Here is a 17,149-nt window from a genome sequence, read left to right as displayed (position 1 = left end):
GACGCGGGCAGACAAGTCACATTCACCCCCGGGAAGCTGCAGGGAGGCAGGTTTCGAGATGGCCCATCCGCAGGTTAACAAGGGAGCACGCTGCCAGCAAGAGAACTGGGTTCAGCGTGAGTCACTGCCTGAGACACCTGGCTGCCACGGACTGCCAGGGGCTGCTGCTGGCAAGACACAGAGCGTGGGCTTGGCACAGCGAGCTGCAAACACCTGGGTTTGTCTCCTCTTCCTCACACACAGAGCTGCTGTCACCACCTGGTTAGATAATACTGCTCTACTGCCTGGCACGTGAGAGGGGTTCTTCATTTATTGCACTATTTTTCACCCTAAGCCACAGGTGACTTTTTTTTTTTTCTTTTAAGCTATCAAGAAAATATTTATCAAACACCTCAGAATCACAGAATCACAGCATGGTGGAGCAAAGTTTTTAAAAAAAAGCACAAAATAGAAGAAGCACAGTTTAAAATTAAATGAACATTTGGCTAGTTACCAGTTAACTTGTTAAAGTTTTTTACAGTATTTGAGGTTCAGGTTCACTCAGCAGAGTATGTAACACACAATTCAAGGGGAGTTACCTTCTGGGCTACATTTGTTTCTGCATTTCTGTAATGCTTTCCCTCACCTTGAGCTGTGCTGCTACAGCAGCTCTGAGCGAAGGTAGCCTGTACAGAATGCTTTAGCTGAGCCTGATCTAGAGCCAGTGGTCTTGGATTTGGGATTTAACTTCCTACACAGATCTGACTTCTTGGACTCCTTTTCCCTTTGCTGGTCAGCACTTGGTCATCTAAGGGCCATCAGTAGGAGCGATCGTTCAGTGCCATCACACTGAGGGTTTCTGAAGTTCTTTTACTTGCTACAAGAACTGAGATTCCTCCAAGACTACAGCAAGTTACTCTAAAATCTTGGTACCTGGTGTACACGGACAGGATTGAGGGTGTTTCTGAGAGAGGAGCTCTGCTCTTCTCCCTGGGAACAGCATTCCCTTCCCCAACATGCAGGCCACCTCTTGATTCATCCGCACTCACCATCTGTCCTGTTAAACAAATATTCCTCCTCCCCTGCCCCTCCTCACCTCCCCATGCTGTTTGATGCTGTAATTGCTCTGTTCCGCCCTGAGCCAAAGCCCCTCCTTTCTGCACGACCAGTGCCACCTCCCAGCCTGCTCCTGAGACAAGAACGGTGGGGAGAGGAGGCTCAGGACTGAGGAGAAGCTTTACTTCTAAACCCACGGTGAAGGAGGTCCTCAGCGAGCAGCTTTCTGGGAGCCAGCAGCAAGAACAACATCAGCTTGCAAAGTTCATAGCCGGCTCTGCCAGGTGGGGTTGGGCAAGAAAAGCACCTCTCAGCCCCGGTTCCTGCTGGGGGCATATCGTACTGCTAACATGTTTCGGTCTGCACAGAACTTGAAAGGAAATCCACTCGCTCTCCAGTGGAGGTAACTGGCCAAAACTGGTTGGCAGAACAAGGGCAATCAACACGCTACTGCAAGGGTCTTCGCTTTAGCTTTGCTGCTATAGCCACGTGTCTGTTCTGGAGATGCAATCCAGCAGGGCATATTGCTTAATGTGCACTAAGCAATTGGGAAATGACATGAAAATCGTGCAGCTCCGTGTCAAGATGCCACGACGTGGGACATACTCTGCCTCTCCATTCCCTTCTCCAAGTCTCCCTAGGAGAATTTGTTCAACACAAAGAAAAAAGCATCAAAATGTTAAGTGACTTGGAATATTTCTGTATGTATATCAGCTAGTAAACAGAGCTGCTGAAAAAATGTCACCGTGTGATCCTCATGTATGTGTGGGAGAGAAAATCAAAGCTGTCAGGGAACGACTGTACCGCTCCTTGCTGGAGAGAAATCAAACCTTTCAGAAGCAGACTTCCCTAAGCCAGTGGGATCTCTGCTAAACACTTGGGATATCCAGCCTGTCAGTGCTTGCAGGAAGATATCTGCTGACTCACCCTGCCAGGGCCCGCTCTGAGCTGAGCTCTCCTGGAGCCCAGCCAGCAGAAGGCTGACATCCGCAGCGCTGCCCCCAGCTCAGGGGGTTCTGCCTTCAGATCTGCAGGTGCTCTGACGGGCTGGGAGCAATCGCCGAAGCTCTGCCTGCTTTACAAGCACGGGAGACAACCAGAAACCCAAAGCCTTCTGGAAGGATTGCTGTCACGCCGTGCACTCGTGGCGGAAGGCAAACAAAGCCATGCTCGTACCTGGCTCTGTCCCCTGCGGCACGAGGACTCGGCCAGGACCAGGCCTGGCAAACGAGGCCAGCAGCATCCACCACTCCCCCCTGTAAAAGGGCACTTTAGGCATCTCTGCATGTTTACAAACAGGCAAGTTAAATATCTTGTAATCACTGTTTTGGAAGGTTTGATCCCATTGAGGATGTTCAGCTGCCCAAAGTGCCAAACGTTTCATCTGCTCAGAGACAGCACAGCGTGCCCCACACCTTCCAGGGGTAGCTGACAACTTCGCTTCTGCTGCTGTTGATCAAAGCTTGTTGTTTCTTTGCCTCCCTTTCCCTTTCCAAATCTGAGTTGTCACCACGGGTGACAGTGGCTGGGTGCAGCTCCCCTCTGTACACACTGGAAGTGGATCCTGCTGGAGACACACGGAGCAGACAGAAGGGGAACCATCCTGCAGCTACTGGCAAACTCAGGAAGCCTTCCCACAGATCAGTGTAAAGGGGGTGAGGAGAGAGGGAAAGAAGTTTTGTCATTTTTTCAGTGTTTTCCAGGATCATAGATAGCAGTAAGAAATGTTGAGTCTTAGAATTCCCCTCTGAACTCCCCAAAATATGGGCAAAACACTACCCAATGGGATAGGAACCCTTGCAGGCGACAGTCTGTGCCTGACAGCAGACACGGTCTGTGCTTTCAAGCAGCAGTGCCCTTTGTCTTACTGCTGCACGCTGCAAGGAAGGCCCTGAGCAGGGCAGACTCCCCAGCACGATAAGAAGGAGCTATTTTTACATGCAAATTCGAATGAACAAATGTAATTTCTAACCATTAGCCTCCCGGAGTAGATAACAAGCGGGCTTAGGGGCAATGAACGATTTTCATAGTTTCTAGGAAAGTTTTCCTAGGACCAGGAATTATGTCCAGCACAGTGGCACATTGCCTGACTCAGGACCTCGGTGTCTAAGAGGGAAACTGGCCCGTGACAACCCCCTGCCCAGGGGGTTTCAGCAGAGCTCCGTGCTTTCAGTGCACTGCTCTCCTTGATGGTTCAGGGATAAACTCCAGCGAGAACTGCCGCTCACAAGGCTCTTGGGGAAAACCCACTCCTTATCAACAGAGGTACAGGGAATCTGGACTGAAGGAGGACACAGGGGAGATGCTGGGCTGAGGACCTGTCCTGCTGCTGACAGCCCCAGAAGAGGTGCCTGCTGCCTGCACGGTCGCGAGGAGTGCTGCCTGCAGAGCTCCTGCACGGCCTGGGGCTGGGACAGGGGACGGCCAGGATGGGGGTCAGGGAAAGGGTCTGCACCCAGAGGGGCTCGGGCACTGAGCGGGCTCTTTTCTAGAAGAGTTCGCTTCTGACCCTGTGATACTGAGCCCAGCAGATGCGAGTTGCCACTTGATAAATTAAATTTCTTTCTTGTTTAGTCTGAAATAAAAGACCTGCACTTTTTCTGCACATTTCTCATTAAATTTTGCATCTGAAGACATCAAGAAACTTGATTAGCTATCTCAGATCATTTGGTCAGGAACTTCCATTTTAATTATTTCACCTAGTACAGAAGCAACAATATAATTGCAGCTGACAAAACACTTGCCAGTGTACAGACATCTATTTTGATGAGTTACTACTTTACACAGAAAAAAACGAGGTTTTCATAACTGAACAGTTAGAAAAAAAAAAAACACCACCACCTTGCAATCACTTGGTGGTTGCTCAATGAATTATGGAAGAGAGTTTAGAGGGTTCAAGTACAGACAGGGAAAAAGCAATTGCATCATTAAAAAATGCCAGCCTAGTTAATTGCTGGTAATGGCTATGAATAATGACAGCAGACAGCATTGAATGACGTAGAGGATATTCTCTCCGAAAGTTGTAATTGCCTAAGATGAGCAGGTCAGTCAATTTATACTGATTTGGGACAGTCTGTTCTGCCCCTTCCAGGGCACCAGAAACATTTGGCTAAAGCTGTCAGTGCGAATCCTCAATGCATCCTGCGTTCTTCCAGAAGGGCAGTAGAAAGGAAGGAAAAAAACCCACAGTTAATACCTCACTGCCTTTTCCTGACCTGTGCCGGTTCCTCCTGGGAGCATCCTGTACGTACGTGTGCACACGAACGGGGAGTTGCCTGGTGCTCTACAGCCTAGATGGGCATTTTTCAGTGAGGTCTTAATTGCACAAATTGCATCTAAAAAGGAGAAATGCTCCTTTGGCAGACCAAATCAGCTTCCTATACAGCCACTGCAAGTATCCTACAAGTCTCTGTACAGCTGGAACCATCCACACAGACCTCCTGGAGGTCAACGTGGACAAGTAATGGCCAACGCAGAACAGAATGACAGAGTTAAATCTCAAGGAAAGGGACCACTGAATTAAATATATTTGGGTTTTGCCTGCTTCGCATTAGCCTCTTTTCAAGAATGTTTACCAAGAAACACACTCACTTGGTCTGTACTTACCACAGATAGTTTCCAATTGTTCCCATCCTAAGATTATTTTCTTTGCTGAGGCCGTCAAGACAGCATTCGATTTGATCTCCACCCTTTCAAACACTCATCACCCAAATATCCAGAAGATTTGTGACCTACTCGGGCCACCCGTGTTTCAAAGCACAAGTGTGTGTACCATGAATAATGCTTAACAGGAGCTGGAAGCATTTATTTCTAATGCATCACGTGAAGAAGATCCCTGACTGCATGGTGCCGCTGAAGTCAAGGGAAGCAAGCAATGGGCAAAGCAGGTACACACTTCTGTTGATGTCTCAAAGTCACAGCTCCTATTTCTGGGCTCCCATTCAGAGATGTGAGCCTTAGAGCCAGCAAACACGGGGCAGAATAAAATCATGCTGAAGGTGGGATCCTCTGACCTTCTCAGTATCCCCACCGTACTGAGCATGGCCCGGCTATCTTCATTACAGGCTCCATTACATCCCTTATCAGTGAGAAAAACAACCCACTCCTTCGTAGTTACACTTGCAGGAACCAATACTAAAAGACCCTCAAACCATCAGCCCCTTTGGCTTACTGCAGAAAAATCAGTACCACAACATACCAAGACTGAACCTAGCCTCTCTGAGGCTGAGGCAGCCGACCACGAGACGTAACACTCTGAGACCACAGGGGACTCAAACCTTCCTGCCACCACGGATTTCCAGAGCTCTTTTGGAAAATATTTCTAAGGGAACACCGACACTTACCAGCACAGAACAGCCGCGCCACTTACAAAATTCATCCCTCCGTTTCATGCTATTTGTACTTCCTTAGGACACACTCTGGATGTACCCACTTTTGCAAGCCACTAAACTCCCTAAGGAATGGATGAGGACTGCGACGAGAACTGTACTAAATCAGTTTGGCTTTGTGGATCAGCACCAAGGAGGGGCAGCCTAGGGTGATTTTGCTGAGTTCTGTAAAATTACATCCACAAAAGGAGGGCTAAGTCCTGCTCTCCTAACAGCAGGAGACCTTCGCCATGCCACTCCTTCAGAGAAGCTGAATAGAAATCCAACCTGAACATATTCATTACAATTGGTGGAACCATTTTAATCCCATCTGTCCCCTCCAGGATATTCTCCTTGCTGCTCTAAAGCAGCCAGAAGGATTTTTTATTTTATTTTAGAAAGCCCTGACTGCTGCCCTAGGAAGGAGATACAGTGACGCAATTCTGCCCCAAGGGAGAGCCAGGTGCTTGGCTTTGCTGCGTGTCTCACAAAAGTTGTACCCTGCAATAGAGCACATTTGTATTGGATTAATGTAATCAAAGGCACCCTGCTGTCTGGTCACTGACCTATCTGTAAACAGCAGACGACACGATGCCATGAGCTTCTATTATATATAATTACCTATTGAGATGTGACCATTGTAAAAGAAATAAAACCACGTACTTCACCTGCTGCTGTTAGTCTATTTCCCAGAGATACACAGTGCCTATACACACCTTCGCTCTGGGCTCCATTTTCTTTTCCTCATCTCCCTTCGCTGCTCCTCGTATCTCCTCCAAGTAAGTTTTTGTCCTCTCCCTTACATCAGGAACAGCCAGCTGCACTGGTAAAGTCCAGCCCTTCTCTGTTCTTGCTTTAGATCCCTTTAATTTCTCTCATCTTTTGTTAAACCTTCGTATACCCCAACTTCCCCTCTGCCTGCATCAAGGTGAGATGTCCATCAGCTGAGTGTCCCTGCCCTGCCGGTACTCGCTGTAGAGGCCACAGGGGCAGATTCCCACCTGACGTAAATCAGCACAGGCCTGCTGGAGTGATAGTGACTGCTGGGAGTCACTGAGAGGGTGGTGAGTAAGGAACACTGATCACTGATTTCCAATGTAAGAGGCCAGAGCGAGTCTGGTGTCTGCTAGCTCAAACCCACCAGGCAGCAGTTTTCACACCCCGCACAGCTCCTTGTGGAGCTCCTTGCTACAGGACACCGCAGAAGGAGCAACCGAGCACCTGCATGAAAGAACACCAATAAAATCTACTGGGAGCCACGAAACACAAAGAACCTTCCTCTGGTTCAGACGCTCTGAGCCTCACATCAGTACAAACTGGGAACGCACTCTGGGATCCACTGCACAGCCCCTGTTCCCCGTGCTCCTCCCTGCAAGCTGCTTCAGGGCGCAGCACGCCAGGCTGGACGGACCCAGCGAGGAGTTCTGTATCGATGCCACTTCACAGCAGCCAAAGGCACGGCATTCTGTCCACGGGTGAGCCTGTGCAGACATGCAAGAAACGTGTCCATGTGTGCAATACTCTAGGTGTAGCAGCAGACATAACCCTACAGAGCATTTGGTGGCCATGAGCGATTAGCATCTGTAGTCCAGTGAACTACAGCTGTAGCTGCTGCTCCAAGTCCATAGCTAACACACATTTATCTCCTGTCCATCAGCAACTCTGAAGCTATTGGGACGTAATATTTGTGCAGATGTCCAAAAAAAGTTTTCATTACAATGCCTGGCAATGCAACAGAAGCCAACTGACACTGCCAATGACAAGCAGCTTATTTGTCTTGGCTTCGTCTCAATTATCAAACTGAAAGCCTATACTGCCAAAACAAACAAAAACTGCTTTCTCTTTCGCATCTAACCCCTGTCAGCAGCCTGATGCGAGGCCCCCGCAGCAGGACAGCCAAGTCCTACGGGCACCGCATCTCCTCTCCCGCTTACAAACACTTTACAAATTCTCTCACGAGCACCTCAGCACGCCAGGGCAGAGCCACACGCGGGTTCGGCTAAACGTTACCTGGGCTGCAGCTGGGCGTTAGAGCAGCTTCACTTGTGTAACGCTGCAGCAGCGAGCTCCGGCATTAATCACCGGGGAGCAGCTCACACACACCAACAACAGCGTTTGGTGTCATCAGCCGGCAGCAGCCGCTCGCCGCCAGCCAGCTCCGGCCGCACCAAGTTCTGCTTGCACAAAGAGAGCGCTGCCGTCGGGCTCCCGAGGAGCTCCCCGCCGCCAGCACGCTGCAGACAGGGCGGAGAAACGCTCCTTGCCCGAGACCTGCCGCGGGCAGCACCACGGCGGACAAAGCCAGCACCTGGGCTTGAGCCGAGCCCACGGTAACATCGGGCTGGTCGCTGCCCGACGCCTCCGTGCCCTCCCCCAGCCGAGCTCGCTTCTCGCCGCCTTCACGACCGACTTCGGCGGCTCCGGCCCCGCGGGCGCTGCACCTGTTGCGGGGCTCGGCCCGGCGCTGCGGGCACCCGCCGGGCGGGCACCGAGCGCTCGTCCCGTCCCGTCCCGGTCCCGTCCCGCCCCGTCCCGTCCCGCCCCGCACTCACATGGCCGCCGCTGCCTCCCCGCTGCCTCCCGGCTCCTCGCGGCTCCGCTCCCGCTGCCGGCGGCTCCTCGCAGCGCGGGGCGGCTGCTGCGGGGCGGGGGAGGCGCCGCTACTGGGCATGCCCGCGCCGCGCCGCGCCTCGCCTGACGGAGCCGCCCCGCCGCCTCCTGGCAGCCCCGGGCCCCCGCAACTCGCTGGGGAAGGGGGAAAAAGGGGAAAGGGCCAGCAAAGAGGTGGCGCCTGCACCGTCACGGGGCAGTGCCTGAGAACAAACAGCAGGGCCGGGCAGGGCTGTGGCCGATGCCCCTGACACACGGCGCAAGCTGAGGCTGCTGGTGTAGGGGTGTCAGCTCGGTGGCTGCTTCCTCACTGACCGCCGCCAGGAATAGGCAGAGCGGCTGCCAGGCCATCGCGACCCACGCAGCCCCTGTCCAGCTCCCAGCCTGGCTCCAGGACGCGTGAACCACCGCCGTGCTCGACAGAGAGCCCAAAGATGAAAGTTTACCGGGGTTGCTAAAAAGGGGGAGCCTCGCCCTGCTGCCCCCACTGACGGCTCGCTCCATCCCCTGCAGGAGGGGACTCCTCCGGTCACTGCCCTCTGCTGCCTGGGGCACCCAGCACGGGCCTTTAAAAACAGCTCAGTGACCAGGCAGGGCTTTCCTAGTGCTCTGAGGGGCTTGTGTAAGACTCTAGACCCCAGATCTTGGGGTGTCTGTAGGGGATGAAGTACATCAGCATCGTGAAATTAAATCCGTGTTTTCTGTAGGTAGGAAATCAAAGACTGCTTGTCAAGGCAACAGACAAAGGTAGAGCTCTCCACTGGGGCGGAGAGCAAAGCATCAGACCCAGTTCCTGAACTTGCTCTCAACCAGCTGAAGGTTTTCAAGGAGAGAAAGAAAGTAACCAGGGAATAGGAGAGCACCCACAGCAGTGGGAACAGCCCAGATGCTAGGACACACGGCTGTTTCCCAAGTCCACGCTGAGATGCTAACACAGCCCGGCTCCCATGCAGGCCCCGGTTCAGGGCCCTTTGGCAGAACACACCTCAGCGAGCCAGGCACAGGAACCTCTCCCTCCCTCCCTCCCTCCCTCCCTCCCTCCCCCCCTCCCTCCCTCCCCCCCTCCCCCCCTCCCCCCCTCCCCCCCTCCCCTGGCATTAAGGACTCCTCACTCCTACCGCCACTGGGGGTGATTCTGCCTCTCGTACCGGAGGTTATTGGCATGAGTAAGGATCACTGAGGGCAGCACTGCGAGCCTTTGTTTTCTACATCTGGCCTCATGACTGGGGGTTCGCTCTGCTCACTGTTGCATTCACCCTTACAACAGCCTGGCCTTGGGAAACTTTTCCTGATTGGGGAAAAAAAAAAACTGTTCTAGCCAGACTTTCTCTGTGAAAGCTGGAGTTTCAACAAATTGACATGACCTGATTAAAAGCTATTTTGGCAGAAGATTCCTGACCAGCTTTAAGCTTTATCCATCCACAGATCAGTCAGCTCAGCGCTTCACAGAATCACAGAATTTCTAGGTTGGAAGAGACCTCAAGATCATCAAGTCCAACCTCTGACCTAACACTAACAGTCCCCACTAAGCTTCTCACCTTGAATTCTTCCATAGCTCTTTTCTCCTGAGGACAATTTGCTTCTTAGATATCCTAGACAAAGGTATGATTATATGATACCCTTACAGCACACAGGTAACACCAACACCCACATGTAGGCTTGAGCCCAATATTGTGGCCATAGGCTACCAGGTACATTATCTTCTTAGTTCTCAAAACCAAAACATATTTGAAAATTGATGAAATGAAAAGTCATGCACAGCAAACATGGCCAGGAACTCCTAGGAGAGAAGAACTGGCTGTCTCGACCTTCTCACCCCTTCTACACCACTTCATGTCTCTAATCCATGGAGAGTGGCACAAGCAACTATTGATGTTAGACCAAAGCTTGGAAACAAAACCAAAAACAAAACAAAAAAAAAAAAAACACCTTGCAAATACACAAATATCTTATTCCTAAAACTTCAGCGGTCTCAGGCTTGCAGGCTGGCTGGAAGTCTGGGTGAATTGTTTCACTCCAACTCTGGAATTCCTTCTCTTACATTTTTAATGCAAAGAAAATTCTCACCTGGACTACTTATTCCTTCTTCCCCAAGTAGTTTTATGTGAAAAGGGTTGCAGCAGCAGAGTAGCGCTCAGGTCAGGGGTTGCTGTGCAAGATCACTTCCAAGACAGTTTGAGTAATATACCATAGGCAGTCAGAAGGGTAAGCTAAAGCCCAAAGAGCAACGCTTCCATCTGCTAGGACAGCAAAGACGTTCATGCATTTGTGAGGAACACTAATACACAATCATCACCTCAATAACCATGCAAACGACTACTTCATTCTCAGATTTTAGATGTTTCTTGCCAGGAAAAGAGAATTAGGCCATAGAAAAAAAAACACCATTAGGTAAGCAAAATTTAATCATGCCGTTTTGTGAACCGTTGGTAGTCAAGCTCATGTATTCCAAGTGCTTTTCAATTTTTCTACTGATCTGGCCTCAATACTAGAAGTAAGTTGATCCACATCTGGTATGAAGGCACAATTGTACTTCTGTCAAGTTATCCAGCGCACATGGATAATGTCAGTGTTTATGCTGACTTCACACCAGCTTTATCCCAATGGAAGGAGGATAGAAAATACCTACATAAAACAGTAACATAAACAGTAAACATAAAACAGTACTGAGAGATTGCCTGCTTTAGCAGGAAGCGTGTGAGTACAGGGAGAATGCCTCAAATTTCATGAACACTGCAGGAGAATGAGCTTAGGCTAGATTAGTGTACCATCATACAGCCGCAGCTTGCTTTGATCTGGTAGGGGAGAGCCCTCAAAAAAAAAAAAAAAAAAAAAAAAAAATAACTATATCATTGGACTGTGGCTTTACTTGCCAGAGAAGAAATTCCCACTGACTAGTGAAGGCATCACCATTCCAGTTCAAGCATCCTCATGATCATGAAGAAAGCCCACAGCTGAGCTGGGGGACTTTTCCTTTAGCCCTACGTTTCTCTTGAAAGATAATGTAGCTTGCTGTTGAAGGCTACTGACACCTTTAGTGTATGAAGAGATGCAGAGACACCCTGTGGTGGCAAAAAGAACATGATCATAATTCAAGCAAATTTAACTTGACACAGAACTGGATCAGAGAAGCTGCATCCTGAGGACACAGAAGACTTTCCCAAGCTGCTAATCATATCACTGCCTCTCTCCTGACCTCCCTCTTCCTGTCTGGAATCCTTTGCCCTGTGTGTTTGCATGACAGTCTCTGCCACAAAGTTTACCTCTTGTTCTGTTCTTTTATCCCAGGGGATATCAGCTGGGTCAGAGCTGCTGTGTGCTGCTGCAACTGGAGGCATGGCTGCAGAGATGCTCCGCTTCTGGGAAATAGTTTCCTGTATCTTAAGCCTACCATACCTGAGAAAGGAAAATTGTCAATCTCATTTGTAAGTTGCTTTGAAAAACAAAAATTCCAGAATTCATATTTGGTCATGAAATGTTATTTATATTACAGGAGTTACAGAGGTACCACCATGCTGTGCAAGTAGTCCAGGCATGAAAGCAGTCAACAGCAAACATCACTGCAAGGGAGTTTCGACATCTGAAGTCTTGCAGGTACTGGACCTTGCTTTTAAGAGACAACATACACATGCAACACTGAGGCTCCTAAAACACAGTCCACTCTCATGATCTTCAATTGGTTCATCCAAAGGAAACTTATTTTCTCCCAGATATTTAAATAGGATTCCTGTTTTAAAGAGCCACTGAACAAGTTGTTTAAGGATTGGCCATATAAATTGCTGTTGCTACTTATAAAAGTTGGGGGCAATTAATCAGTATATTGAAAACAATGGTAGTCAAGTTTCACAAGGGGGAAAAACAAAGAAATCAATCATTCATCCAAATTCTGGGTATTCAGATCTTCTGACACAGCAACACATTTAAATGAAGCATAGGAGGAATTTCCCCTACATCATTAGACTTGCATTGGGCACACAGCCAAACAACTGCATCTTGAAAAGGAGTGAAATTAAATACAATATATGTTCCAAAGTACCTTTTTTGTTATTATTATTGACTAAAAGGCTTTAGAAAAGATCCCTTCTGTGTATCTTTTATTCTTTGTCACCACTTTTCATATACTTACATCTGTACTCTCAATGTTGCATTTTCTTCTCTTGATCTTTTAGACAAGAGGAATTAGTACTGAAAGATCCAGCAATGAGAAGCCTTTGAAGCTCACTTCTTAAAGGTAAGATAGATTCCTGCCTCCCTGGTTGCTGCTTTTTATTAGTGAAAGATTGCTCTGTTCTGCAAGGCTTCACCTCAACACCACGGTATGCTTAATACAGGTCTTGAACTCACAGATTATTTTGTCACAAATTAAAAACTGAAGTCTTTTAATTATGAGGTGGGTCATTTTCTTTCATTCACAACTTTTATTCATTCCTTGATAGTATAGAAATCTGTTATAGTTTCCTTGTACAGGTAAATAAGCTGTTTTTAATTTTTCATAAAAATATTTTCTGCCATTTGTGTGGGAGGAACAATTCCAACTTACTGCTAAAAACCTCTGGGGGTATCTACTAAGCATGGTAGCAAGATGAGTTTCTCTGTTCCTTCTAGGAATTTATACTGTCTCGTTAATGTCAGCACAGATTCTTGGTGTACTTATATATAAATATATATTTTATTTATATATATTATATAATATATATATTATATATATATATATTATATAATATATATATTATATAATATAACACTGAAAAACTTTTAGGTTCTCATCATGTAAAACACTGGCACTGACCCTATTTTCTGCGTATATCCTACTGTAAGAACTAGTTATGGGAGAATTGTATTTTAGAGGCTGCTTTCAGTGGGTGGTGGGGAAGGTGGGTGAAAGATAAAGGGTTAAGTCAGAAAAGTGAGAAGTTCAAACTGGCTGTCAATTTTTATTTTTTATAAAACATAGAGATTTTGATCCTACAAACTTTGTGTGACTTGTTTTAGAAGATGAATCATCAAAAATATCTTGAACAACAGGTAGAAACAGACAAGAGCTTCCAGTCATTAGGAGGGGCTGTACACTACCCTCCAAGCCAAGCAACCAAAAGTTAATGCAATTACTAAGTATCAAATGTAGAGCAGAGAGACTAATTTGATCAGTGAGGCTAAAGGGATAATTCTTGGAGACAAAGCAATGCAATGCGGAAATGCAGACTAATCAACTGCTTCATCAGAAGAAAAAGGAAACAATTTCCAAGCCTTAACTAAAATCCCCAGTTGGTTCTTCATCTTTTCAGGCTTCTGGTTTTTGCTTTGCAGCGTTTGCTCCATCTCGCAACATTCGTTTGTTTGCTCCTGTTCTCTGCGCAAAACTGTTTCATTGGCTCCTGGTTCTTTGCTTCTGTCAAATGAGCCTCCTTCTTTCTTGCTTCTCAGCAATGAGCCTAATCATGAAGGAGAGCACATAGAGGGACGTATGTATTATATTTAATGTCCAAGCCTACTTTCCGTAATTAGGTGGAATACTGGTTGAGTAAGAACATTTAGAGTCGCCTGTGTCTGCAGAGTTTTTCAAAGCACGGATTTGTTCCATCTGATAGAAAGCACCTGCTTGCTGATCTCTGCTAAACCTTCTGCGTAACCAGGACTCTTACAGGTTTGTAGAGAAACAGATCGAGACTTTGCCAGGTGCAACACAGTAAGGGAGAGACTGTTTCAAAAAGCTACTCAGGCTTCTGCTTTCAGCTGAGCAGGTGCAGTTGTTACAACAGATAAAATGAGCTGGCAGAAGGGAAAGAAGGAATTTACAGAAGAAAGCATAGGAGATGGGAAGCACAGCCGAAAAAAACGAGAGCGACTATTTAAGAAAAGATTTTCTGGATTGAGCCTCTTCTCTGGATCTCCTAAGAATAAACTGTAAGTACGTATGAGGTTATATTTTGTATACATTTTTAAACAAATTTATTTATACATATTTCCAGAGCACCTCTCAAAAAGCCATGAACACCTTTGTAACATCTGCTGTATTAACTTCACAAACAAGGTAACTGTTATGGGCTAATTAAACAATTTGACCTAAAAAGTAGCAAGTCACTGGCAGAAGTAAGGTCTCCAACCTTGGGTGTCTGCATGTTTTTCTTGCAATCATTTCTTAAGCATCCTTCCATCCATCACAAAAAATGCGGAGGGACAGCATCCCTATTTTTCCACACACTTCAGAGAGCCGCCACTTGGGATAACCCAGGGCCCCATTGCTGGGAGTACCAGATTTTTGTTGCACCAATATCCCTAGCTCCAGGGTGCAACAGTGGCAATATAGCAGCACCCAAACTCACTGTTCAACGAAGTTAGTGCTAGCGAGTCGCATTGCTTATTTTCCCTACAGTAGTGCCTTTATGCTTGCTACTTTTCAGAGGGAAACCAAAAAAGAAAAAAGAAAAAAAAAAAAAAAAAAAAGACAAGCAATGAAAAACTATTCCTTTTATCACCAAATTCAGCAGAGGCAAAAATGACTTTTAGCTTACTGTTTGGTGCATCAGGTAGCTTTAAGGTAGTTTCGTCATTCTTATAGTATTTGAAATTCTCTTCTTGTGTACTTGTAATTGACATTACTCTTCTTTAACATAAGGTAAACATAGTGTATGTATCATGCTAAAATCTAAAAATGTGTCTTTCCTCATCCATTACAAAAGCTGCTTTCTATACAGATCTCCTAAAAAGAGTCTGTCTTTGATAATGATCATGAAATTACCGTCTTAGCAGGAAGTGCATGCAAGTCTCAGCAATTACTCAGCTAACTACATTAAGCTTGATAGCCACAGCAGCTGGTTACAAGCTTGACATAAGATTAAAATACAGTAGCCAGAAATGATCCTGAGAGCCAGATTCTTCTCTCAGATTGATCCAATTGCTGAACAACTAATACAAAACAAGGGCTCTGCTTTGGAATTTATCTTGCTGCAGTCATGGGGAACTGGAGTGGAAACAAAGAACATCCAAGAAGTTAGTGAATTACAGTTGTGACTTTTCTTTGTTGTCTATAATTTCACTAAAGCAAGCAGATAAGTACAGTTGAAGCAGTAAAACAATGCTGTCCAAACCTTGATCCTTATTTGAAAGTGACAAATAGAGGTTTTCCCAGTTTGATCTACAAAAAGCAGTAACATAACATCCTTCTTCCACGGGACTCTCACATGAATGGGAAGTGTTCAGACAGACACATTACATGGCAGTGCTGTTACGAAGAGTCTGGCCATTGGGGTCTACGGAACTTTCACAGTGGTGTAGACAAATAAGATTTCTATGGCTCAGTACTGCTTTGTGAGCTCTTATAAGGGAACATGCTTAAAGTCTTGATTTATAAGTCCTATTTTATATAAAAAAAAAAAACAAACATTGAGAGTGCCTTTTTTTTTTTTCCCCAGCCTCTCCACCTCTGTTCAAAGCCAGTACAAAATAGGGCTTGTTTTACTAGCCAGCGTAATTATTTGTGCACGCAAATGGAAAAATAAACTTTATGATAGTACAGATGAAGTCTGTACTATCATATGGGCCAGAAGCCTGTAGTTTAGATGCACACAGTTGCATAAAAATTATCTTCACGCAAATACATGAGGTTTATATCACGATTACCCACAGAAAAGGTACATATTAAAGAACTGTGGAGAAAGGTCCTATCTAGCTTGTTGACTTATGGCTTTAATTATTATTATGATTATTTTTAACATTTTTGCATTTTTGTTTTTAAAACTAATGGCTTGTAACTACCATCACAACAACAGAGCCAGGCTTATTTTTCTGCCCACTCCTGTTTTCTGCAGGAGACCGCACATTGCACCTGCTTGTTGAATGCTGTCGAACCTCGGGAAGGGTTCATAAATCAACACTAATTGCTTCTGATGATCTCATTCATCTAGGAAATGTATCAGTTAAACTTGCCACCCTTCTTTCCTCTGACTGTTCTAGCCCTCAGGGAAGGAATCAGATTTTTGAAGACAAGAGGAGATGTTTGCACAGGAAAGGTTCCAAAAAGCCGAAGCCAGCACGAGAGGAAATATGCTCTTTAAGGCAGCCACACTCTGGGAAAATGTGTCCAAAGTGTGAAATCCTTGTCTGCCGAAAATGTGAGACACTGCATTCAGAAAGCAGCTTCATTGCCCACAGCCTGCTCGATCACTACGACAGAGGAGGACGTGACAGCTCTAACACATTGATTGCAAAAGGCCAGCAAATACACAGAGGTGATTAAAGACTTGGTGGGGGTGCCTTGTTGATACCTGACTATATCCAAAACACTGAAGCTTGGATCCATTCAGAGTGAGCCATCTGTCTGCGCAATCTGTATGCAGCATCAGCAACTACAGCCATACTGTTGTTCATACTTATCATATGTAGCAGATGTCATTCACTCAGTTAACCAGTACAAACTCTGCAAACAAAGATTTGTAAGTAGGAGCTAAAAGTGTCTCAGCTATTAAGAACAGGGAACAGTTTCAAACAATTTCAAAGAGCTTTCTCTTTTTTTATCTCAAAAAAAAATTATCACATTGAGCTGCAAAGGAGAAAGTCAATATTAAATGCAGAACCACCGAGTGCATTACGTTTGTTTGTAATGCACAGGTATGTTTCGGTGTTGCTTATAGTCTGAAATATTAAACTTATTTTAAAGTAACTGGCATTAGTGTATAATTTGATGGCGGGGGCGGGGGGGGATGGGGCGGGGAGAGAACTTCTAAAGGCTATCCTGGGCACAGAAAATTGCAGATCACATTCAAATGCCCTTGTAGAATTTCCGAGCTTTTACAGACATTCAACGCCTAGCTTATGATCCAGCACCTCTCCTTAAGAGGAGCAATGACAATAGCAACTCACAGATTAAATATTTAAGCCTTATTTGGGTTTAAGATCTGTGTAGTGCAGCACTGATTAAAACAGTATTCAAAGCTTAAACAGTGGTATTCAGTGCTAAGATTACAAGCGGAACCCACGCCTTGAGCTGTCCATCTCCATTCCCTTCACAGTGCCTGGAAGGACTTGCCCAGTGACAATCAGGAGAGCAGGGAGGTGACAAGCCAAAATTCCATGCTAGGTGGTGGGTGGCACTGCGGTCAGCTGTACACAAGATTATTTACCTGTATGGAACTGAGAAA

The 17,149-nt window shown here is 46.4% G+C and overlaps 1 protein-coding gene across 1 annotated transcript in view; it reads right to left on the bottom strand.

Moving 5' to 3' along the window:
* The window catches only part of LOC309881246 (vesicle-associated membrane protein 2-like), a 46,915-nt gene extending 38,884 nt beyond the window's left edge, over positions 1 to 8,031 (bottom strand). Inside the window, exon 1 of the mRNA XM_082766989.1 lies at positions 7,955 to 8,031. Within this exon, the coding sequence (XP_082623115.1) occupies positions 7,955 to 7,956 (2 nt within the window). The 5' untranslated portion in view covers positions 7,957 to 8,031. The remainder of the gene's footprint in view (positions 1 to 7,954) is intronic.
* Positions 8,032 to 17,149: the final 9,118 nt, after the last annotated feature.

Source organism: Aythya marila (assembly GCF_965140915.1).
Source record: "Aythya marila genome assembly, chromosome: 9".
In the NCBI taxonomy this organism is placed as follows: domain Eukaryota; kingdom Metazoa; phylum Chordata; class Aves; order Anseriformes; family Anatidae; genus Aythya; species Aythya marila.
Note: the sequence above shows the minus strand (reverse complement) of the source record. Positions and strands in the feature narration are given on the sequence as shown.